Source organism: Dermacentor albipictus, chromosome 1 (genome assembly GCF_038994185.2).
Source record: "Dermacentor albipictus isolate Rhodes 1998 colony chromosome 1, USDA_Dalb.pri_finalv2, whole genome shotgun sequence".
NCBI classification, from domain to species: domain Eukaryota; kingdom Metazoa; phylum Arthropoda; class Arachnida; order Ixodida; family Ixodidae; genus Dermacentor; species Dermacentor albipictus.
This window is the reverse complement of record NC_091821.1, coordinates 452,339,592-452,365,217: the sequence shown is the minus strand read 5'-3', so window position 1 is coordinate 452,365,217 and position 25,626 is coordinate 452,339,592. Positions and strand designations below refer to the sequence as shown.

General features: G+C 47.3%; 2 protein-coding genes across 5 annotated transcripts in view; both read left to right on the top strand.

The window, feature by feature from the left end:
- The window catches only part of LOC139054765 (uncharacterized), a 60,175-nt gene that overhangs the window by 16,038 nt on the left and 18,511 nt on the right, over nt 1-25,626 (top strand). For 3 of the 4 annotated variants that reach the window (XM_070532362.1, XM_070532359.1, XM_070532358.1), the window contains 3 exons: nt 3,586-3,871; nt 7,828-7,935; nt 14,304-14,496. In XM_070532362.1, the coding sequence (XP_070388463.1) occupies nt 3,586-3,871; nt 7,828-7,935; nt 14,304-14,496 (587 nt within the window). The remainder of the gene's footprint in view (nt 1-3,585; nt 3,872-7,827; nt 7,936-14,303; nt 14,497-25,626) is intronic. The other variant, XM_070532360.1, reaches the window with a different exon arrangement.
- LOC139054764 (putative nuclease HARBI1) lies at nt 23,059-25,514 on the top strand. Its single transcript, XM_070532357.1, has 3 exons — nt 23,059-23,563; nt 23,637-23,778; nt 24,230-25,514. The coding sequence occupies exons 1-3, from the start codon at nt 23,108-23,110 to the stop codon at nt 24,718-24,720; spliced, it is 1,089 nt and encodes a 362-aa protein (XP_070388458.1). The 5' UTR covers nt 23,059-23,107; the 3' UTR covers nt 24,721-25,514.

Here is a 25,626-nt window from a genome sequence, read left to right as displayed (position 1 = left end):
TGATGATTGTCCTTGGAAACGTCACATACCCTGAACCATAGATTGGCTAAAAAGCAGGTGGTACAAGAATCGCAAAAGACGCGGTCTAAATGCCTCAATCGCCTCACCTCTTTGTAGTCGCGAAAAGTGTAATCATGCGAGTCACGAAAGTAAGTACTGTTTGGATGGATTCGTGCCAAAAAGAAATTCACCCACGATTACGATACTTCGTAATACTAAATTTGAGCGCACTTCCCAACGTGTTTTCATTACTTCATCTAATGTCGCGAATTAGGTTCAGCGCCAACATAGGCAACAGATAGAAAGATTCGAGAAACTTCCCTCACAGAAACGCGCGACTTGCGCCGACTAACAACGTTTACCTCTAACGGGTAAACAAATAGCAGTAACAAAAAGGTAAGCAAGTATACGTCTCACTATCCAACCAACACTGCGATCATCTATAAAAATAATATCTCGCAGAATTATTAAGCAGGTTGTCCTTCATGTATCCCTCTTTATTTTACCGGTGCACTAGCCCCGTAAAAATGCTCACACGAAAGAATAGGGTGTATAGCACCGAAAACTTCACTTTCGGTAAGGTTTAGTGTTATGTTTTTTATGTATTCACGTTTTCTTGGAAACGCTGCACGTGCACCTGAGACTTGAACCAGAATAAAAGCAGCAGCAGTTGGCCGCCTTCACTCAATTCATAGAGATGTCACTGAATCTATAAAAACATGACAGCATTTTAGCACCTACAATTATCAGACCAGTAGATTGCCGGTAGTAACCACCAGTCTCTTGGCGTCCGCCGCTTCGCCGAGCTGGGGGAGCGAGAGGTGAGAGAGAGAGAGTGTGTGAAGGCAGAGTGTAAAAATACGATCGCACAGCATAACGACGCGGGGAGGGTGGGTGCAGCCAAACGGGGGAGAAGGAGCGGTGCGCACGCGAAGCGAGGAAGGATGGATGGATGGTTGTTATGAGCGTCCCCTTTGGAACGGGGCGGTGGGTTGCGCCACCAAGCTCATTATTTTATACTGCGTAATGCCCTACCTAAGTTAAAAAATAAAAAAATAACACTATTAACTGGCACACCCAAATTTTCTGATCCCCCATTGGTAACTGTGCTTTTGTACGTCTCCCTGTCTTGTCGTTTCCCTACTTTTCGTCCACCAGTCCTCCAGTCACCTCTTACTAATGCCTATTGCGGACATGTTTACTTTTCCACTGCTCCCGCTGAACCCAAGGGCTTCAAGGAGGCCAGTGGTGCCTAAATCGACCGCTGCGTAGACGTCGTCACATTCTAATAAAACATGCTCCGTCGTTTCCCTAGTTTTACCGCAGCAAGCACATGCTTCTTGGTCCTTCTTATATCTCACTTTATAGGTGGCCCGCATGCATGCGGCCCGGATGCATGCCCTCTCCTGTGACGCGCGAGGCAGGGCGGTCAGGCGAGGGATCATCACCTCCTCACCTGACTCCCTGCCTCGCGCGCTGGTCGGTGCTAGCGTGCTTCGATGTCGTCCTCGCCCGCCGCTCCGTACAAAGTGAAGACAACTGCGGCGTCTAGCCTCCTGAGACCCGGGATGCATTTGGATGCACAGATTTTTACCAAACTTTCAGAATAAGTCAGTAGGTGTATGAAGATGAAAAGTGTCAAATATTTTTTAAACAGCCCTGATAGTTTCAGCTCAGCGCGATGTCCAATATATTGGACACTGGGATGCTACCCGGTCTTTTTCACCCAGCGCGCACGTAATGTCATACCGCAGATATTTCGCTCAAACTCGTGTGCAAAAATATTTTAATAACTCGAAAGGCAAAGTAGTGAATAAAGTACAAAAAAGAGCATTCCTCTTATCAACAAAAATTTTGCTCTTGTGTTCACTTCCTGTGGGCAATTTCAAAACACTTTTTGTTCCTGGGTGATGCCGAAGAAGAGCCGACATTTCGTGAAAAAGATTTGTTTCCATGTCGCAGCCATGTAGTCTGCAACGGGCAGCGTTTGCAGTGTCAGCCAGCATTGAGCAGTGGGTAGTGCTCTTTTTTGGGGGTTCTCGAGAAGACAGTCGAGACTGCCTTGATGGCGGATGCAACTCGGCTTTGTTCTCACTCTTCGTTTCATCCTGCTTCTTCCCTTGAGCCACGAGAGTCTAAGCAACAGATTGGCGGAACTGCATAGATTTGAGTATTTCTTTCCGCTGTTTTTTAGGGAGCGTCCCGCGTGTACTGCACCCAGGAGTTGCTGAGGGCAATGTAGAAGAGGTGAAAGATGGCTCTGACTGTCCACTTGTTGACGCGTGCTTTCATCCTGTAGTAACTTATCATTTGGTCTGCCTTGTCAACACCCCCCATGTTGACGTTGTACATGCGCACAATATCTGGTCGAGGGACATCGATATGTTCTGTTCTTTACGAGACCACCTGCGACAGGTGTCTTGCGGGTCCTAGCCATGGATTGAAAAAAGAAAGGTTATCCGCCTAATTCATCAGACACGCGAGGCCGGTCCCCTAAAGAAAAAAAAGAGACGCGATTTCGTCCACAAGCCGCTAATTGCCAACAGTACTCGCCTGCTGTTCATAACAAGGCCATCTCAAAAGCGCGGTCTAAATAACCGGGTTGAGTCCTAGCGTCCAACATAATGGACACGCGAAATCAAAGGAATCGTGAAAAAAAGTAAGCGCGCCAAAAATTTAAATTTCGTATTCTGCGCTTATGCTGTTGTATTAACTTTATTATAATATCAAAGATATGCCCTGAAAGCAGGTAGAAATACGAGAAACAGTGCTTACTTCTCCGGCAGCTGCCGTAAAACGCCGCGCCGCTGAATGCCGCCATTGTGGAATTGTTTCGGCAGGAATTTGAACGATGTATTTTCATCAATGCTGCATAGATGGCGCAAGCAGGTGTCCAATAAGTTGGACAGTGCGGTTTCATGAGGATGAAAGCCTTGTGACTGAAGTGCTGTCTTATTTCTTAATGTCCAATATATTGGACAAATCCCCATAGCGGGGACTCAGGAGGCTAGTACGGCCTTGACGACGCTAATCGCGCGCGCCATAGTAGACGTTTTGGCGGGTGCCATAGGGACGCGTTGCGGGCGGTTTGGCACTGCTTTACTGGCCTTACTGAAGCTTCGCTGGGTTCTAGTGCTTGCAGTTACAGAGCCACACAAATTTTTGTTATGCCGCGGATACAAATTGTTAAGGAAACGACTTCAAGAAATTCCGCTTGGCGAACTAGGGTTAATCTTATCATCTGAAAGGATACTATCTTTCGGCACATCAAATATACGTTTCAGCCACAGGGACCTGATTGATGCCGTTTGCGGCTGCATAATATCAACGAAACAAATAAATTTGTAATGTTTCAAGTTTTGTTTGTTTTTGTATGTTTTCTTTCTTGTTTTAATCTGTTATATAATGCTTCCAAGGAATAAGTAAACGTCTCAACAAGCCATCCTTGGCCAATCACCCAGTGGGAGTATGAGCCATAATATGAGGTCATCATCATCATCATCGTCCAGCGCGTTGCCACGCGAACGTGCTCGAACAAGAGCGGCTCGAGCAGGGCATGAGCTCAAATCACGTTTCCACGCGCAGACGTTCGGACGGAGCTTTCTCGTTATGGACGACAGCAGAGGCAACGTGGCTTTCCCGAGACCATCTTCACAGTCCTCGACCATCCTGTCAGCAGGCAGCGTCAACGATGGTGTGCTGGCTTCCGTGGTTCTTGTTGGCAAGCTCCACCAAGGCGACGCCGCGACTTGGCTCATGGCGGACCCGATCCTCTACTGCTTTCGGCTGTCTCGCCGTATTTCCCTATGCCTGAGAGGCAAGGTCCTGGATCAGAAGCAGCCGTCGTTCACCAGAGTTTCATCGGTGGCAGGTACTGTGGGCGAAATTTTATGTAAACAGAAACGGTGTTATGCTGTCAACTGTAACGTTAGACTTGTACTTTACGCTGGATACCTGGCAAATCCGCTCTGTGGAAGCGCGCAAGGTAGATGCCAATTCTAGCAAGGAAAAAATTGCCATACACGGAAATTGGAGCATGGAAATACAAAGGAAGCCCATTACGGGCTTATCGGAAAATATTGAGATGGAAGAAAATTTCCCCCTCTTCCTGGGATTGCTGTACCCAACTTCTTTCCCATCAAACTTTCTCCACCTTCAGTAGTTACAAGTCGTTAAACATGTTCCACTTTCTATGGGTGTGAAAACTCGCATATATGGCTTGACTGTCTTTCTTGTATCACTTGTCATATTGGCACATATTTGTCAAGCACTACTTGCTGTCGCGCGGTGTTTCTGTGGTCTTGTGATAGAAAGCAGCAAGCAATGCAACCAGCAGTGCTTTTCAGATGATGGGAGTATCTCTCGCGTCTGGCGGCGTGATCCTCGAATACTGTCCTTTTAGAGCAGCAGTATAAACGATGAAATGAAGATTATTGGCTAATTTTGGCTAATTAGCTAACGTACTCTTATGGCTTTTGATACATGACGTGTGTCACTATGAGGGAAGATGCGATATTCGAGAAACAAGTGAACAAACGAGTGAAGAAAGGCTATTCGCATCGGGTAATCTTAGAAGTATGCATATCTCACGCTATTTGAAAATCAGTGAGCTAGCAAGGCCAACGCATTGAGACGGCAGATGCGCTGCATGTTGCAAAGCCATCTGCACCCTTAATGGTGTTTTCTTATCGCACTGGTAACACCCTAATCGTTAGGGCCTTACAAAAATGTTTAGAGGACGAAAACGGAGCTCTAATTAGACGTACGATGACAAAAAAACTTAGCTGAGAACTATCTCATTCTGACAGCCTTGGGAACACAGGAATATCCTGCAAGAGAATTTCACAAGGATAAATATCAAACTCTCTTGTCGGATATTTCTGTTCGCCCAAGGCTGTCAGAGAGATCTCAGTTTTTAAGTACGTCCTTGGTCATCGTACGTCCTGTTCAAGCACCATTGTCGTTATTTAAAAATTTCCGTAAGGCCATAGCGGTCATTGGGCTACCAGTGCGACAAGAAAACTCCCTTAAGGGTGTTAACGTTTTTACCGTGTAGTTGGACTTACAAGAGCAAGTGGATGTTTACCCAGCATCAAAGCGGTGTTCAATTGCAGCACATAAGTCACTCGAACTTGTTGTAATGTTCTATTACGTCACAGTACGATGGGAGACGCGCAGCGAATTGCACCCACGAATGCGCCCCGCAACTTATATATTCATGGCCACCTAGGACTTCTCCACCATCGTAATTTATGCGTAAATTGTTTATATGCGAGGCGAGCCTGACGCGACAAGGGTCTCAAAGCGCTAGCTTGCATGTAGGATATTTGTAGCAGTATTTGTTCCGCATTTTCACGCATGCGTTGACTGCCTAATAGATGCACCATTGGGCGTTTATGAAATGTCACAATTTCGAAGAGTTTGCGGTAGTGCGGCGTTTTGACGTCGGTGTGAGCTTGCACAGTTGTGAGCAGTCAAATTATCTCCACAGTGCAGGGACATGATAAGCAACGTTATCTTTAAAGTTTGTTTTCGCTAGCATACATCGTTCGCGTGTCATACGTGCGGCAACTCAAATAGATGTGACAAGGATAGTTCTCGACGCAGCCACCGAGAGGGGCCCTGCGTGTGTTATTATGTAGTGCAAATGAATAATTATCACAGTCAATTGCCAATAGAAGAATTTCTAACGCTTCACTTCGTGAATGCGGATTACGAGCAAGCGTATCGGTACCGTTCCTATGTAATTACGATAGCAATCATATGAACACTACATGCGTATTTCTACCGTCGTCGTCACCTCGATGTTCTGTGTAAAGTCCAAGGCCGTTAACAATGTCTCCGAGTGTCGCATGCTGCATGTGTGAACGTTCTGTATGGTGCGAGTGAAAGGGTTCGACGGTGAGTCGACAATCGCGGCTCAATCTAGAGTGCTAAAAATAGGAAAGCGGGGACGCAGCGCGCCGTCATGCTTCGCGTGCCTGGTCCCTCGGGGAGTGGAGAGGGGGGGGGGGGGGAGAAGGGCGGCGTTTTACTCCACCTGCAACTGCGAATTACGCGGCCGCGCGCGCATTATCGTGAAAATGATTGGCAGATTGTAGCTATACCCACGCCGCCGATGGCCCATATCTGAATGGCGCTGTGTTCTCGCTGTTGAGTTTGCGTTGAAGCGATATACAACACGAATGTCATTTAGCTCACTGCTGCTGCGCTTCCTCACGGCAGTATCAGTTCCCACGGGCACGTTCACCACAGTTGGTATTGGCTGCCATTGTCGAGAAGCCGCCGAATTTGCATAAACGGTACCCGGTGGGATATCCACCCTTCTACAGCCAAGTTGGGCTTGGGTAAGTGAGGTGGCTTGGGCGGATGCACGTACACGCTGGAAGTGGAGAGAGACCTGGACCTGACGTTTCGAGAGCGCACTTTGACAAGTGTTGCAAACATTCAAGGCTGTTACGTCCGCTTCACGAAACTTGCTGCAGCACGAGAGCCTACGCTTCTTAGACGAAAAGGATATCTCCCAGATGCCAGAGACGATCACACACAGTACACATGTACCCAAACAGTTTATTGCTGAAATTCCTGTTTAACATTCTTGTGGCGCCCGCATGAAGCCGGGTGCTGCGCTTCCGCTCGTTGCGCAAGACAGTGCGCTGGGCTTCCAAACGGGCTTGACGATGTTGAACACTTTCTAAGCTACGTACAGCCTCTTGTCTAGCACACCCGCATTGTCGCAAGCCTCCTAGCACGTTCCTCTGAAGTATCCTGGGCATGCGAAGTCCCCGATTATTGCCGCACTCGTTCAGATTGAGCCCGGCGGTTCGCCACGACTTCGGGGTGCGTCGACTCGCGGTCGGCCTGCAGCCGCTTGCGTTGGTGCTCCATCCTTCTCGCTCAGCGCTCGGCAACTCGATCACGGCAGCAACCCGGTAACTCGAGAGCGGTCACGAAAACCGTAGCAACTGCCAGAGGAGTCAACCTAGGTGAACTCAGTGCGCCTCCGCCTACCTTCCTCCTCCGCCACGCTTGGTCTTATTTCTCCATCCCGTTTTATTTCACCGTTACCTACACTTTCCTCTAGGAAGCGTTAACTTGGTGCGCGCTCGTCGCGCTACTGTATACTTTCGCCGGCGCGCGAGGCTCTTCCATCGAGGCGGTTTCCTCCTTCGCGGCTTCCAACAAGCATTTGCCGATTTCACTAGGTGGCCAGTTACGCTTGCGCGTAAAAGGCCTTAAAGTAGCCATATAAGATGTAAAACACTCAGAGACTATTTACAAAGTATATTCACATAGGATAACTGCAGCGCTGGCCAGTTCAGCTGACAGCTCGAGAGCCAGAGTGTTCATCGCCTTCGTCAGGGCGCCTGTGTGCATCGTCCACAAGAAACGCGCAATATGCACTTATCAATATGTACAAAACAACTTTTTTTTTATTTTCTGCCAATTTTCATCGGAAGTAAACGTGATGATAGGGACGGCTCAGTGCGCGAAAACTGTGCCTAAACCTGCTCAACTTTCGTGTGACAAATTATTGTCCTCAGCTAATAGTCAGAATTATGTCTTTCAACGGCAGCTTCTGTCATTCCAACCGTAGCTTTAGCTCGTGGTCGTGCACAGCGAACTTTTTACCGCCTTAAAGGTAACATTTTTAGCTTTGAGACAAGCCAAGACAGTCAATTGTTTTGCGGCCTTAAGGGTAATGCTTTCCGTCGTTAGACAAGCGACCGCCTTTAGTGTCGCTTAAATTTAGCATGCTTCTCGCCAGTGACTACCCTTATAGAGCCACGCGAAAAGCCACTGACACGCATACTAAATGCCTTACAGCAACATTAGCTTGAGGCGGCCACCTGAAGCGGTCCTCCGCCGTGGCGAAGCACTTTGGCTTCTTCCACCATCAGCCACCCCGTGGATTCGCCGTTTACAAGGTTACTGGTAATCTGAATTTCTTCACCTCACAATTGCTTGATATGGATAGCCAGTAAGGGACAGGTTCCTTTGAAGTATCCTAATAGTTATAACATATAAATTACCTTGTATAGAACATTTTCAGCATCGCAGCTTTAGGCTATATTGCTGCGATTGAGCGCTGGCGCTTGAAGAGCGGTTGATTGTGGTATTCAGATGACGAGACTTTGGCATGTGGGTCTGACAGTACCAAGAAACACACGCTATCGATTTAGCCATTATATTGTTAAACTTCGCACCATGTCGCCAACAGGTGACCGCGCTGAGAAGCAGAAGGTGAGGACACCTGTGCGCTTAGAGAGGCGGTGCCTGAGGATTGGGTTTCCCCCATGTCGAATGCGAAGAAGCAAAGAGGGACGTGATTACGACCACCTTGGCGTAGTAATAGTAGTGGTGCTAACTTGTTGTTTCATTATATAGGATTTGTAATGGAGGAAGTGAAGAAAATTTTTGTTTCCCGGGCTTTAATGGTCGAGAAGCACACCTTCCTGTCTAACAGCGGGCTTCAGGAGATTGAGAAGGGGAGGGGGCAATAAAAGTAAGAACAGGGATTCATAAATTAACAAACCGCATGTCACACATAAAAGCTCAAAAGAACAGAGCGAACTATAAAGACGTCCCAGCTAAAGTTAGTCAGTTTAAACTGCGCTTTAAAATGCCACGAATAAAGCCATGTAAAATTGGCATTCCAAGGGCAAACAAATTTTTTACATCCTAGTAGCTGCCTAATGAGCTAATATTAATCCAATTTGCAATTGGTATGCATAGAGAAAGTTAGAGAAATACTTCCAAAAAGAAAACTAAGAAGTGCGTTAGGAAACGCGCGTTTCCAGTGAATTAAGTTCCTGGCTAAATGCGGAACTGATTTTTCCGCGCCTATGAAAGAACTCCGCAAAATAAGAAAAAGTGGATGTGACTCCGTAGTCGCGGTATCACAGTCGTCTAAATATTGTCACTTGTGAACAGACTGCACTTTTAACGCAGTATACTAGTACTGAGAAAGTGATACGGCTGAGGTGATTTCATGTTTCAAACAAATTGACTTGCTTGCGGCATGTATGCTCATTTCATCAGTACGTAAGGTGTCCGAGCTGACGTTGGCCAAGCTCTTCAACGAGAAAAAGGATTCGGAAAACGAACTTCAAAGTAAGAATTTTAGATCTCCGGTATTCGGTCGTTAGACCGCTGCAGCAGCCAAACGCCGTCGGTGTTATAATTGTATCTAGCACCGTATTCTTGAATATGTGTATATTTTTTTCATTGAACTGCTTGATCAACGTTATTTGGGACACACAGTACACATTTTGTTTGTAGAGATCTCGCAACTCGCGAATGCCCTGTAACCGCCCACGTGAGCCGTTCAGTTGTCGGTGGGCAGCCCCTTCCCTCAGTTCCTTCCGCTCAGATGAGAATGCGCTGCGCCGCAGTACTAACTTTCCGAGGATCTCCACATCCAAAGACTACTTGCATATGCTCGAGTAGGCGAGGTTCAGGAGTTGCATGTCCATGCAACTCCTGAACCATGCAAACACGTCCATGCAAACTGTCCATGCAAACACGCCGAACACGCAACCGTATCAACCCTGTGCAATGCTTCCGTGAAATGTTTTGGCCAGCGCCTCTCTGCACGCTATTCGCGGGTTGTGGTGCGTTGGGTAACATTAAAAGACTAAATCGTATCTAGGCTTATCAGCAGGCAGGTAGATGATGGATAGCGGGCGCCTGCTGCAAATTTTCCGCAGATTCGTGCGGATGAAATTGTTTTTGGTGTCTGAGGATCCATGGAAATCAGTCCCCTGAGCACGAGTGGGGTGAGCTTACCGCCTATGTAACGCAAAACTCGCACACGGCTGTTCTTCCTTGCCCCGCATGCGCCTGAAAGCCGCGCAGGAATCGTACATCATCGAACATTTTCGTGGCGCTGTGCACATGACGTTAACAAACGTCACCAGCGGATGACAGCTGTTGCGTCGCTCGTTGCTCTTCGATGCTCTAAAGAGCTGGAATGACTGCCGCACTGAGTGATTTCCCTGCACGCGTCTTAGGGTGATCGATCCACACTTTCCTATAGTCGTGTATTCCTTAAAAAGCCGTCTCTCAAACTTCTTCAGGGTGCATTGAGTATTTTTTTTTGCGCAGGAGCCTCTAGGGTTCTATGCGCACCGAGAGTCGGTGTGGGCCTGACCAGAGCTTGTAAGCGCAGTAAGGGAGCGTGTCTTTTTCGTACAGCCGAAGTTTTTCCTCATTATTTTTCAACCGTGCAGATGTGACGCCACTGATGTAAGAAAGCGATTGAGGTAACACAAAACGACTTGAATCGAAACTTCTCCATTTAGCCTAGCTTGGTCGAAGACACCCTTTCTCGCCCTCCCGTCAAGATGAGTGACTACCTCACGCTCGCACCTAAAGAATTACCAAGCAAATTCACAACTAACGCCTTACTCCGTGTAATTCAAGGTCCCTGGAAGGCGCGCTCTCATGAAGATACTTATGTCGGCTTACCTTTCATCATCATCATCATCGTCAACTTAATTGTCATCATCATAATAATAATCAGCCTGGTTACGCACACTGCAGGGCAAAGGCCTCTCCCATACTTCTCCAACCACCCCGCTCATGTACTAATTGTGGCCATGTCGTCCCGGCAAACTTCCTTATTTCATCCGCCCATCTAAATTTCAGCCGCCCCCTGCTACGCTTCCCTTCCCTTGGAATCCAGTCCGTAACCCTTAATGACCATCGGTTATCTTCCCTCCTCATTACATGTCCGGCCCATGCCCATTTCTTTTTCTTGATTTCAACTAAGATGTCGTTTACCCGCGTTTGTTGCCTCACCCAATCTGCTCTTTTCTTATCCCTTAACGTTATACCCCTCATTCTTCTTTCCATAGCTCGTTGCGTCGTCCTCAATTTCAGCAGAACCCTTTTAGGAAGCCTACAGGTTTCTGCCCCTTACGTGAGTACTGGTAAGACACAGCTGTTATACATTTTTCTCTCAAGGGATAATGGCAACCTGCTGTTCATAATCTGAGAATGCCAGCCAAACGTACCCAGCCCATTCTTATTCTTCTGATTATTTCAGTCTCATGATCCGGATCCGCGGTCACTACCTGCCCTATGTAGATGTATTCCCCTACCACTTCCCGTGTCTCGCTACCTATCGTAAACTGCTGCTCTCTTCCGAGACTGTTAAACATTACTTTAGTTTTCTGCAGATTAATTTTAGACCCACCCTTCTGCTTTGCCTCTCTAGGTCAGTGTACATGTATTGCAATTGGACTCCTGAGTTACTAAGCAAGGAAATATCATCAGCGAATCGCAAGTTACTATGGTATTCTCCATTAACCCTTATACCCAATTCTTCCCAATCCAGGTCTCTGAATACCCCTTGTAAACAAACTGTGAATAGCATTGGAGAGATCATAGCTTCATACCAGACGCCTTTCTTTATTGAGATTTTGTTGCTTTCTTTATGGAGGACTATGGTGGCTGGGGAGACGCTACAGATATCTTTCAGTATTTTTACATACGGCTAGAGGGTTAGAGGTTTGATACATTGGCGTTTCTTGATCAGATCTTTTCTCTCCTAAGATAGCTCACTGCCGTCCTGTCTAATGGAGGTACCACCGATTTCTATTGCACATTCCTTAATGATGCCCATAAGATTGTCGTTCATAACTTCAACACTAAGGTCCTGTTGCTGAGTTAGGGCGGAATACCTGTTCTGTAGCTTGATCGGGAATTCCTCTATTTTCCCTCTTACCGCTAACTCATCGATCGATTTCTCATGTGCCAGCTTCTTGCGTTCCCTTCTGAAGTCTAGGCTAATTCGAGTTCTTACCGTCCTACGGCCACTGCAGGGCACCTTGCCGAGCACGTCCACATCTTATATGATGCAAGGGTTAGCTCAGAGTATAAGGTCTATTTCACTTATAGTCTCATCATTCAGACTCCTCCACGTGCACTTTCGACTATCCCGCTTGTCGAAGAAGGCATTCATTATCCGCATAATATTCTATTCTGCAAAGGCTAATAATAACTCCCCCCTGCTATTCCTAGTGCCTATGCCATATTCCCCCACTGAAATGGCTCCAGCCTCCTTCTTACCTACCTTGGCATTGACGTCGCCCATCAGTATAGTGTATTATGCGAAGCATATTACGAGAGCTCAACCCAGCTCCTCAGGCGCGGCGGTGTCGCCTTCAATACCACGTGACGCCGTGACGTCACGACGGAGGAGAAACGGGGCTCCAACTCGCGCCGTCGCTCGCGGCGTCGCGGCGGTATATAAGCAGCTGCGCTTGCCTCTGCTAGACTCTCACGAGGTGAGATGCCTCCTGGAGACAGAGCTGCTCGTTGGAATGAGAAGCGAAGGTTGCGGCGTGCTACAGAGACTGATTTTCTAGGTGGCTTTGGCTCAACTCTTGCAAGATGATGGGCTGGGTGGGAATCGAACCAGGGTCTCCGGAGTGTGAGACGGAGACGCTACCACTGAGCCACGAGTACGATGCTTCAAATCGGTAGAAAAACGCCTCTAGTGAATGTGGTGTTGCCTTAGAAACGAGCTGTTTCTAAGGCTCAGGAGCGCGTCGCTTGCTCAGGCGCACATTTCGTTGCCGCGCCGAACGCTGTGCTGCTCGACGCTCACCGCGTCCAATGCGGGGCGCGTAGTCGCTGCGCCGTAGCCCATTGTCTTCCACCCCTTGACGGGTCGACGGGAACGCTGTCGCGTTCCACTCTTGAAGGCGAAGCAGAGTAACGCATGAGTTGTTTCTTCGTCTAGTCGAACCAAATATAACCAAGCAACAGCAGTTCACCAGGCTAAACAGTGGTTCAACAACTAAAATAAAGGCTAGTATGCGTCGCATCCTGGGCTTAGCCTTAGCTAAGCCACAGCCATTTTTTTTTGTTTTGACTTTTCCCATCGCCGATTCCACGTCTTCATAGGAGCTTTCGACGTCCTGGTCGTCATGACTGGATGTGGGGGCGTAGACCTGTACGACCTTAAATTTGTACCTCTTATTAAATTTCACAAGACCTGCCACCGTCTCGTTAATGCTATGGAATTTTTGTATGTTACCACCTATATACTTATTAATCAGGAATCCGGCTCCTAGTTCTCGTCTCTCCTCTAAGCCCCAGTAGCACAGGACGTGTGCGCTTTTTAGCGCTGTATATGCTTCATTTGTCCTCCTAACTTCACTGAGCCCCATTATATCCCATTTACTGCCCACTAATTCCTCCAATAGCACTGCTAGACTCGCTTCACTAGATAACGTTCTAGCGTTAAACGTTGCCAGGTTCAGATTCCAATGGCGGCCTGTCCGGACCCAGGGATTCTTAACACCTTCTGCTGCGTGACAGGTCTGACCGCCGCTGTGGTCAGTTGCTTCGCAGGTGCTGGGGACTGATGGCCGGGGTTTCGTTGTTGTATTGATATAAGAGGTTGTGGCCAAGTGCTGCACTAGGGTGGCCAATCCTGCTCTGGTGAGGGAGTGCGTTACCGGTTCTGGTCACCGGGTTCAGGTCACATTCCAGGCCTGTTTATGCAATTTTATCAACACGCGGATTTTTTTTTTTAGTCTGGTGGAAAATTGCGCGGCACCGGGATTCAAACCACGGTCTTCTCGCACGCGAGGCGGATGCTCTACCTTTACGCCAGTGCTGCACCCTGTCGGCTTACCTCTGCGGGGTCGCAAATTTTCCAAGCCCACGTCTGATCGAGTGGTTGTAGCCTACACATTTTCATCGACACAGTCTGAATGAAAGTGGCAACATGTTTTAATTTTCTGCCCTCTTTATTACACTATGTGCACCCCACACGTAATTAGCAAATTGCCGAAAACTGGATAGCCATTTCACACTTCTTACGCAGCTTCCACGTTCTTCATGGTAATAGCTAGAAGAACAATTTGTCAGTGGTTAGCAGGCAGCACCACTTGTTGAATTTTCGGTTAAACGACACTTAATAACGTCTCTGGAGTTTGCGCAGTGGTGTCGTCTCTTCGTCACTTTTTAAGCGCTCGACAATTTGCAGTTCATTTATGAGATAACTTCGATCAATCAGTTTTGTTGCTCTCACTTTATGGTAATAAGCATTTTTTTTATTAGGTCGGTTTTGTCCTGACTAAGATCTCACCAGTGCACGCCTAAATAACTGTAATTCACAACTAGCTTTCGAAAGCACCGCCCCTTACCGGGAACGTACAGCATACTGCAAAAAGCTCGCGGTTCTCTAAGGTTGTCCAAGTGATTCGTCGCGAATGCTTTGAAATACCACCGTCTGTGCAGCAAAGTAGTCCCCAGGGGATTCGAGACACTGCTTTATTTCGCAGTTCACGATCACCACGACCCTGGAGCCGGACAAGAACACATCAGCCCTTGGCCCACCAGCGAGACATGGAGAAGTGCCATCTGCCTAGAGGAGCTGACTCGGTCACCGGGTTTTCCATTGCTGTGTTCGCGCATGCGCCCGATGTCGCCTTTAGCTCGGAGGGCGAGGCAGAGAAGCCACCGAGTCCAGTCAAGGTATAGGGCCGAGGCCAGCCGGTCGTCGGCTACGAAAGCCACACTGGAGAACGCACAGGCTGCAGTGGACACGGAGCTCCCCACCGTCAATTCGACCATGCATCAGGAGTGCTTAGGCCACGCTGTCATCAGACCCCGCCATGCCGCGAGATCGTTTGCTTGAAGGGATGGACTGTAGGGCGCAGTTCTTCACGCCCTTACTTTGTTGGCGGCATATTCATGCGTGATCTGTGCGTTTATCTCCTGAACCGACCATATCTCACGCCAATTTAAGATTGTAGTAAGTAAACCCTCGTTAACTCGAAGTTGTAAAATCCGGGAAAAATTTTGAGATAAGCAGAGTTTCGAGTTAAGCAAAATGCCGAAAATTTCAGTGACCGGGTCACTGAAAGAGCCAGTGACAACCAGCACTCGAAATTTCGAGATATCCGTATTACGCCCGAAAAATGCTTCGAGATAAACGGGTGCGAATACATAACACCTATGGGTGGGGAAGGCGCAGCGTGGAAAACTTTCGACTTAACCGATATTTCGAGATATGCGAGTTCGTGCTAACGAGGGTTTACTTATATTTATGCGCGCATATTCATTTCGTCTGGCAGTTAATTCTTGATGTATGCGAAACTATTTTTGTTGATATTGCTTGTTTTAATTTCTGCGTTGTAATTGATTCGTTATGAAGAGTTCCGGTAGACTTTCCTAATAGTTCCGGAAGGTTTGCCGACATGTTTTCATGTAGCGATGTTCCAAACAACCATCAAGAAAGGCCAGACATTGCTGGAGATTTATCAGTAGCGACTGCTGTTCGCGCCTATTTCGGTATCTAGCCAATTTAAACGTACATATTAATTTTGTACGCTATGTAACTATCAATTTATGCGTTACTATTTATGTTATTATTTATCGTTTTGAATTTCTGCGTCATAATTGATTCGTTTGAAGGAGTTCTGGAAGGTTTGCGAAAGAGTTCCGGTAGGTTTGCCTAAAAGTTCAGGGACGTTTGTTATCATGTTGTTTCACCTCGCGACCTTCCAAACAACCATCAACAAAAGCCAGACCCTGCTTTAGATTTATCAGTAGCAACTTTGGTTCGCGCCTATTCCGTAATCTAGCCTATTTAGGTGCACATGTTCACTTTGTCGGCTTAACGATTTATGCGTTAATATTTTCATTATTATTTACCGTTTGAATTTCTCCCTTATAATTTATTCGTTTCGGAGAGTTTCGGAAGGTTTGCCAATATTTGCTTTATGCTAGCGACCTTCCAAACAACCATTAACAAATGTCAAATGCCTCAAAAGGATATTGCTGTAGATCAATCTCTTATAAGCACGCACATTGCGAACCGCAGCCAATTCGTACCTTACCTCCCCCTTAAAACGATCGTTCGCACCTACTCTAGATTGTACCATAATTTTGTATATATACTCATGCTGTATGTATAGTTGAATCTAAGTGTTTATATTGTTATTTATTGTAACTTACATTTTCTGAGTTATAGTTAATTGCACATAGATCTGGAAGGTTCGGTTGCTGGGGACAACTGACGTTTTGAGATAGCTTCTTTCGAAGCAAATGTTAACAAACGTTAGACGATCTCTTACAAAGAGCATTCGTGTAGGTTCATTGTGTGTCAACCAAATGATCCGGCCTCGTCCGAGTTGAATTCATGCGTATGTTTGCGTACATGACTTTTCAGACGTTTTTGTGGGCAAGAAATGGGACCTTTCTGTGCGAGACTGTTGTTGTGCACACATGGACGTGCGGGCACCTCATTTTACAGTCGGTGCAAAACTTCGTAAGATAAGGAAATGGAATTTTCGTTTTTGCCAAGAAGGGCGCGGATATCAGGAAACCAGGGTGCAGTGGTTTGTGGTATTACCGGGACATATTCGGTATGGACCTGATGTCGCTTATTCGCCATAGGGTGTCGAACTGAAAAGAAAATGCAGCATTCAGCGTCACTTGTTGGAAAATTTTGAAACTAAGCTCTAGTCAACCTGTTAATAAAAGCTATTCGAGAAAGTGCGATGGGTTTGGTTGTCCTTAATGTCCTATTCAACTAGACATTTCTCATCCATATGTGCTTATGCATGGGAGGTCAGTTTTAATATCTCGCTCTGCGTTGCACCGCCAACAAGCTGTGCCGAAATGTAAAATATGTATGATGCATGCTTGGCGAATATTGGTAAAGTGAGGTGTATACACAACGAAAGATAACTGGTGCTTGCATATGCACCGAGATAGGACGATGGCACCTCTTTAGAATTGCCTGATCTTAGGCACATTTTTCAGGAAGAATTATTGGCCATCATCCCATCCCTGCGCAAGTTGCCATAAAACGTGTCGGCTTCCAACATTTTGGGATTCACTGTCTTTGTGCAGAACTTACTGGGAGAACAGGCTGGGTCACTGTGGTTTATACTTCAATATTATCGTAGACTCTTCTCCCGTAGCTTCCCTGAAAGGCCGCGTAGTTTCCGTTTCGCCTGCTCGATCAAGATAAGAAAATTCTACCCTAATGAAACGGCTACAAAACAAGCCGTCCTATTAAATTCGGATTTCCTGCATCTTGAATTTACCAGGAATTCTCGGTGATGTCAGTCACATCAATATGACGTTTCATTTACGAGATTGCGATGTCGCATCCCACATTAAAATTTTTCGCGCATAGAGGTGATCTCTCACTTCTGTTTTGAGACGGTGACATTAGCTCATTTCTTTTAGTGCTGTCTTAGCACTACATGGGCCCGCAGCAACGACGTAAAAGCGCGGCATTATCCTAGACGTCTGCGGCAGCTAAAGTGACATCTAAACCTGGCACCCCTTACTAAAGTATTATTGCGCAACAAAGAAGACATGGATGTAAGAGAAAAAGGCACACTGAGTGCAAACTTTCAACTAAATTTATTGTACTACTGAATAAATCAATGTAGGGGCACAATGAATCTTATCACTACAATATGGTACCACTGAATCGGTTTCGCCGATTCAGTGGGACAATAAATTCAGTTATAAGATTGCGCTTGGTGTGTCTTCTTCCCTTACGTCCCTGTCGTCTTTGTTGCGCACTAATGCTTGAGTAGAGGTTTACCAACTTAGCCCGGAATGCTGCTCTCACTAACACCCCCACCTCCTTTTTGTGAGGTAGGCAACGGGTCGCTCCGCTCCACTTGGAAGGAGTACTTTGACTCAGGCGTGCTGGTGAAGCAAAGTACAAAAGAAAAGGTATAGCAGAAGCCGAACTAAAAGAAAAAGAAGTAATTCAGCAACCCTATAAAGGTCTCGCAGTGTCCCCTCTATGTTCTTTTTGCAGTGAACCTGAAACTATCGAACATTACTTTCTCTCGTGCCACCGCTTTCTAAGACAAAGAAAACTATTAGAATACTCATTTACCAAACTTGACATCTCGCTAACCTCGCCATCCATTCTTTCTTTTGGGGCGACTTCACTGGGATCAAGCCACAGGGATGCTTTTCTGGCAGTTTACAATTTTATTAGAGACACAAAAAGAGTACCTTGCTGAATTTCTAAAATTATCCACAATATAAATGATTTCATTTCTTTACGTTTACTTGTTTTATCGGCATTCCCAACAATATTTATTGCCCTTCTAAATTACAGTACTATCGTCCCACGCTCCACTATAAAAATCGAGTTTCTCTCTACTTCTAACCATAGGGAAAACCACCTGCTTTTTGGCCAATCCCCCATAGTGGGTACGCGCCACTGCCTGGGACACAAGACAAGACAAGATCGACACGAACAGATTTCAATCATGGGCTCCGCACTCGTGGGCCTACGCTTTTCAGCGGCGCCATAAAATCGGATGAACACGTTTGGCCTTACACAGGTCCAGCGTCGGCTGCGATTACTCGCCAGTATAGTGTTACGACTATAGTGAAGGGCCACCTCACTATAGTCAGTTCTTTCGTAATATCCTCGTTATCCATCCTTAAAATTTGTCGTGCAATATTCCGAAGTTTACTGCATTCATGTTTATTCTATGCTGCGCGATTTCTCTTATACATATATTCGCTAACGCGGATAGTGCCTCGAGTTTCCTAATATGTTGTTTACATTAAATGCGCCACCCTCTACTAGACCAAACCCCATTGTGGGTATGCTAAATTTAAGGAAATCGGCATTATTATCAGACGCTGAGTTGGCGTTAGCCTATTACGGCAGCTACTGGTGCGGTGAAGCTCTGCATAATTATTCCCCAGTGCTGCACCATGGGCAGATGGGCTGAGAGGTAGAATTACAGCGCATATCCCTGAAGGATGACATGATCTCCGTCCAGACACACTCCCATGCGCAGTCGTTGGAACGGCGCTTTCTCGCTCTAGTCGGTGCACCGAGAAGACGGCCATGGCGGTGTGGCTTCTCCGAAGTATAGGCGAGGCAGGCCCTGACGACCTTCTCGGCGTGCTGAATCCACGCTACGCCGCTGGTGTTCGTGATTCTCGCTCGCAAGCTGCACCAGGACGACGCCTAGACTTGGCTCGAGCTGGCTTCGTTACGCCTTGTCGGCCGCCTGCCGGACGTAGCGGAAGAATTTCTGCAGCGCTTGGTCGAAAAGGCTCTCGTTCTACGAAGCGACATGTCTCTAGGGCAATATAGGGCAATATACATAACTAGTTTCATCTTGTTCTTTTGTTTCTGAACTTGTCTTCTTAAACTAAACTTGTTGTTTACACATCATGTTGTTCGTGTGATTGTTTTCTTTTCATGTGCGCCATGCTAAAGCTATGCTGTGCAGCTTCGCATGCGCGATCAAGAAGCAAGTATAGCCTGAACACAACTGTGTATTCCATCGTTCGAGTCATGTTCTTATTGTTTCTATGTGTTTGAAACAGCAAGTGAGAAAATAAGGACGAAATAGAAAAGGAAAAATGCCATATAAACGCCATATATAGATTTAAACGGACCCATAGTTGCTAACGAGAAAGAAATTACTTAAACTGCTGGGAAGATAATGCAAGCTCTTCAACTATCTTGTTGGACGTGGCGCCTTGTCACATGCACATATTGCACGCAGCTATATCACCTAACCCGGCATAGTAAAATATTTTGTATTCGTAAATGTTTTTTTTGTTCGTCTAATGATCTATACCTTAACACTGTTTTTTTTAAATGGCATGCGGCCTAATGTGACAACGCACTTAAAGCATGCAGACCTGTTTCATAGAATACTGTAACAGCGAATTACTGAGAATGTGATCCTCCACCTTTCTCCCTTTTTCTTTGCCGGAACGCCAGTCAATTAACAACGTCTTCAGGGCACAGTAAGCTGTATAGCACAAAAAGTTAAACGCCCAGAAGGCTGTTCATTAAGATTTTGTAGGTATTCATGCTTGGCCAAAGGGGTATTATTTTCATCATTCAAGGCGACAAAATGGAATTAGCCGACTGCTCGTTGGATTTCGCAACGACATACCTGCCTCTGCGATTGACGTAACACCACATGACAAGAACGAATATATTTGCGCAACCACAGTGATTGCATCCAAAGTGTTTACCCTGATCGGCGTCTACTTGGAACCAGGATCACCTTTCGACGTGACCAGATTGGAAAACTTGTTGACAAACACTCAGTCGCCACATATTATTTCTGGCGATTTCAACGCACATAACGAGATCTGGGGCAGTTCACATACATGTGGTCGGGGTGCCAAGCTGGCGAAGCTTTTTGCAAAATACAATATAGAGCCCTTGAACGATGGCAGCATAACGTACCTGAAAAATCCGACGACTGTTAGCTGCATTGACATCACATTCGTATCAAGTCAAGTGGCCCCGATGTTCGGATGGTGTACAGATTTAGAGACTCGAGGTAGTGATCACTACCCGATCCTAATCTCTGCCCTTCATTTTCGGACGTCGCCCAGAAAAGTGAAACTGAAGTCGGTAGACTGGGAAGCTTACACAGCAGCCGTAGACAAAGGAATCACAGCCTCGACTACAAATACAGAAATAATACCGACAATAGCTCATTGCCTCAAACAAAGTACCCGCTCTGCCACTAAGCATTGTAATGTACCAACAAACGACGAGGAATTTGAAAGGTTATGTGCCATTCGAAGGCGTGCCGAAAGGAAGGCTCTACGTACTAAGAATATCGAAGACCTCAGAACTTGTCGACGGGCACAAAGGCATATACGACGTTACCTCACCAAACTGGGCCGAAAAATGTGGAGGGACTTTTGTGGGACACTGGACATACGACAACCGCTGAGCAAAATCTGGCGAGTCGTCAGAGGCATTCGCAAAGAGCCGCAACAGCTTTATCCTTTTATCGCCCTCTCATTACATGAGCGCGCATCCCTGAAAGAGGTGGCAGAGCAGTACTGCAGGCTCCTTTCCAACGGGGCACAACCTTTGCGGAAAATTACAAGTCGTCAGCCTAGTCCACCTCGAGCTACCCTTCCTGACTTCGAATTACCATTCACCATCGAAGAGCTCACGGCAGCAATCAGCGACGTAAACAAGCGATCATCACCTGGCCATGACGGCGTGAGTTATGAAGCGCTCGCAAAACTATGCCACACATCTCGCCTACGCCTTCTGGAGTACTACAACGCCTCATGGATAACTGGGGAGGTTCCTACGGAATGGAAGCTTGCGAAAGTCATTCCTATATTGAAACCATCAAAGCAGCCAACGAATTACGCCTCCTTCAGACCCATATCTCTGCTTAGCTGCGTAGGGAAGCTATTCGAAAAAATGATCTACAAACGACTAAATTGGTTCCTGGAAACTGCAAAAGTTTACCCGGAGGAAATGAATGGCTTCCGGCAAAATAGATCCGCAATTGATAATGTCATTGCCTTGGTTTCATCACTTGAAGAGGAATTGGTCTCCGGAAACATACCTACTGCATTATTTTTAGACATTCAGGCAGCATATGATTCGGTCTATCATACAGCGATACTTGACACTTTGGAAACTCTTGGTCTTGGAGTACGGCTCTACGCATGGATTGCAGACTATCTTCAAGGACGCCAACTTTTCATGTGTACCCCGGATGGCCCCACAGCGCTTTATGCCGTCGAGAAGGGAGGGCCACAAGGAGCTGTGTTAAGCCCGGTATTATTTAATTTAGTCCTCATCCATCTGAAAAGAAACCTGCCCCCTGGCCTCAAAATCACACTATATGCGGACGACATCTGCATTTGGAGTGCGGCGCGTTCCCGCAGTACCACCCAACAACGCCTCCAGAGAGCGCTAGCAAATATATCGGCCTATCTAAACCCAAGGGGTCTGAAATTGTCCCCCGACAAAAGCGTTGCCATGGCTTTCACGCGGAGGCGTATGGAAAAATACCCACTAGTGTTGGGTGGTCGCGCCCTTCCATACGTCAAGACGCAAAGGTTTCTTGGAGTGACGATCGATAGGAACCTCACATGGTCGCCCCAAGTGAAAAAATTGAGTGAGAAGATTTCCTCGGCGTCGCACGTATTCCGATTTTTAGCCGGATCACAGTGGGGCAGCAACTGTCGATCAATGGTGCTCCTCCATAAGGCCTACGTCGACGGAACACTACGATATTACCTCCCGATCCTGCACAAAGTGTCTCCCACAAGCAAGAGAAAACTCGAGGCAGCACGAAACAACTGCCTTCGCGTATGTCTTGGCCTTCCGAAGGGGTCGTCCCGCTCAGGGACTGTAGCAGAAGCCGGATGCCTGCCTCTGGAAGTGCTCTGTTCGCAGGAGACACTTCGGATACACCTCCGCCACGTCATTCATACGAAGATTCACTTTTTAAAGGATATTTCCAGAACCTGTGCTACATCTAGCTTTGGGCAGGCCGTCGGAAGCATATCTATTTCGATTCCTGCTCAGGCGTCACAAACTATGCCGCGAAACATTTCACCATGGACACTGTCCCCACTGAAAATCGTGCCATACATACCTGGAATCAGTGCGAAAAAGAAAATGCCTCAAGCAGCGACTTATCAGATAGCTTTAGAATATATGCACAAAGAATACGCAGCCGCAACGCACATTTTCACAGATGGCTCTACAACCCCACATCGTTCATCATGCGGACTTTTTGTTCCCTCTACAGGGCAACGATTCTCGTTTCGTCTTGAGCGAGCGACATCATCTACTTCAGCGGAGCTATATGGCATTAAGGAGGCCCTTGTGTATGTACTTCGACAGCAGCCGCCAAAGACATGGGTGATTTTCACAGACTCAAAAGTAGCCCTACAAAGTATGTGGAACAGGCACAAGCGTTGCAATAATCAACCAGCAGCATTTGACATTGCATGATCGGTATAACGTAAAACTATTCCGTTTTGTTTCTATTCCAACATGGCCGACACCGCTCGGTCATTGGTCGAATTTTTTGAGGCCGCGCCCATTTTTCCTGCCTGTCAAGCGACGTCAGGAATGCACAAAAACTGCCACGTCAAAGTGACGTTTACGCACACATTATGCTGAATTATGCCGAACAAACCCGGCAAATTCGTGGAATAGCCGGTGAGTGCCCCGGTCCGTTTGGAATAGAAAAAAATGGCGGCCTTCGTGGTTTGTTTGGCGGCGGCGGCGGCGGCGGCTCGTCTGTGCGGGCGCGGAAGGAGAGAGCCCGAGGATGCGTTTGACATGCCAGACGATCAGTTTCGGCGGCACTTTCGCCTGAAGAAAGAAACTGTGCGGTGGCTGTGCGACGAAGTGGCGGAGGAACTCGGAGGCGTGAGAACTTCAGCGCTGTCGGTGGAGCGGCAAGTGTTGTGCGCGTTGCGATTCTTCGCAACGGGCAGCTTTCAAGCCTCGGTAGGGAGCGAGGAGACGATCGGCGTGACCCAGCCTGCGGTCAGCAAGTGTGTGCGACGCGTGGCGGAGGCAATCGTCCACGCCGGGGCCCGCAACAAGTGGGTCCATTTCCCGAGGACGTCGGAGGAGAAGGCGGCCGTGAAGGAAGGGTTCCTTCGACGCGGCTCCATTCCCGGCGTCATCGGATGCGTGGACGGCAGCCTGATAGCCATCATCGCACCGAAGGGCGAGCAGAAGGCGGCATTCATGTGCCGCAAAGGGTACTACGCCCTCAACACAATGTTCGTAAGTATCTTAATTTTTGTCTAATTGGCCCGTGATCGCAACGCGTGGCTTATGCTGTGCGCGCTCTCGTCAGATCTGCGACGCAGGCATGCGGATCCTCGCCATCGACCCTCTGCGACCGGGGTCAGACCACGACGCCCACGTCTGGAGAACTACGTGGTTGCGTCGTCGGTTCCTGGAGGGGCATATTGCCAAGGCCGGCGAACACCTCCTCGGTGAGCAGCGGGAAAATTTTGTACAGTTGCAATTCTGGCAGCAAAGCGTGCTCGCGGCGTAAGAGAATATTGAAGCCCGAACCCCTTATGTTACAGTCAGGTTACTAAGTATAGGCGAGATGTAGAAATTTTCCAATGGTATCCGCACGAAATAAAGTGACAAGAAACCTTACTTTAAACTAATTTTTAATGTGAGTGTACAGTGCACACGTTGTCACATTCTTTTTTTACACCGACAGTCATTTGTGAATGAAGACTACACAAAAAGCTGCCTTGCTGCAAATAGGGATGCTGTGTCCCAGCTATTGTTATCTGTGATCACAGCTGGGTCAGGTGCTCAGCCTGTATGTTTCTTTATTGCAGCCTTTCTGTAGTAGGTGCATTTTACATGACCCATGCTTCGCCTACTAAACTTTGTGCAGATTTCATACCATTTTTTATGATCCTGCAGGTGACAGCGGCTACCCCCTGGAACCATGGCTCCTGACCCCAGTCACAGGCCACCCTCCCGTACACACTGCAGAAGGCAGGTACAACACTGCACATGCTGCCATGCGGTCCGTAGTGGAGCGGTGCATTGGGCTTCTGAAGAGCCGCTTTCGCTGCCTTCAGCGGTACCGCGCCCTCCACTACCAACCAGAGCGCGCTGCCAACATCGTTGCAGCATGTGCAGTGTTGCACAACTTGTGTCTTGATGAAGGTGACGTGTTGTCGGATGATGTTAGTGATGACAGCAGCAACAGCAGCAGTGACGATGAAAGTGGCAACCCCTCCCCACAGAGAGTTCCCCGAGTGAGGGCAGCACGCATGATGTACATGAGAGGCTGTGCTGCCCGGGATAATGTTATTAGCTCATTTGGCACGACACGGCAGCAGCACCAGCGATACCTGCAAAGGGTGCGAAGGCGGCTGCGACGACAGCAGCACCGACAGCAGCAATAAACATGTGCCTGACACTGCAGGCAGATGTTTATTACCGCTGTCTACACATCTAATAGAGAGCAGGAACCAATGTGAAGAAATGTGTGCAATTAGTGGATAGCGTGCTGCTTTTTTTATAGAATGTGCTCAATCATAACCAGCGTTTTCACGTGTCCTCTGCCAGTGAGCTGTCACTACCGGAGATGATTGCATCATTCCACTGTGACACTACATGAGAGCCTTTCATTTAGTACCTGTGGATAGAACACTTTGTGTTCATCAGCAGAATGTTGTAGCTACTTCTCTGGGCAGCTGGGGTTTGCCAAATGATTTGCTGCTGCTGCTGTTGCTTCTGTCATCACCGACACTGTCACCGCCATCTGCACTGTGCATGGGAGGATGTTGGTCTTCGCCTCCTCGCTTCCTATTTGGGCTGCTGCCAAGCACAACACTTCTCGCTCCACCATGTGTACTGTGCTCACGCACCTTGTAGGCCCTGCGCTGTTTTGCCACACAGCCACCGCACAGTTCCTTGACATAAGGCCAAGTTATGCCGAAAATGATCGCCTGGCATGTCAAGCGCGTTATTCTCCCTTGGGAGAGTGTACATATGTAAATAGTTCTGAAATTGAAGGAACACAAATTGTAAATATTCATTTCAAGTGCAACTTGCATTGTTTAAAATCGTTTATTTATATCTGCATTGTAAATAAAACCATGTGATCGATCTTCAATGCCGTCTTTCATCAAAGCAAATGACAGACAAGTACACAGAGCATGGCTTCATGGCGCCAAAATAGCCGTGTGATGTTCACTACATGGGACCCAGTGCACTACCACTGGGCCGTTGGCAGATGTTAAATCGCATAAATATGACACGAGCATAATGACATTTTTTTGAACTCGCAGACAACCATTTTTCTTCAT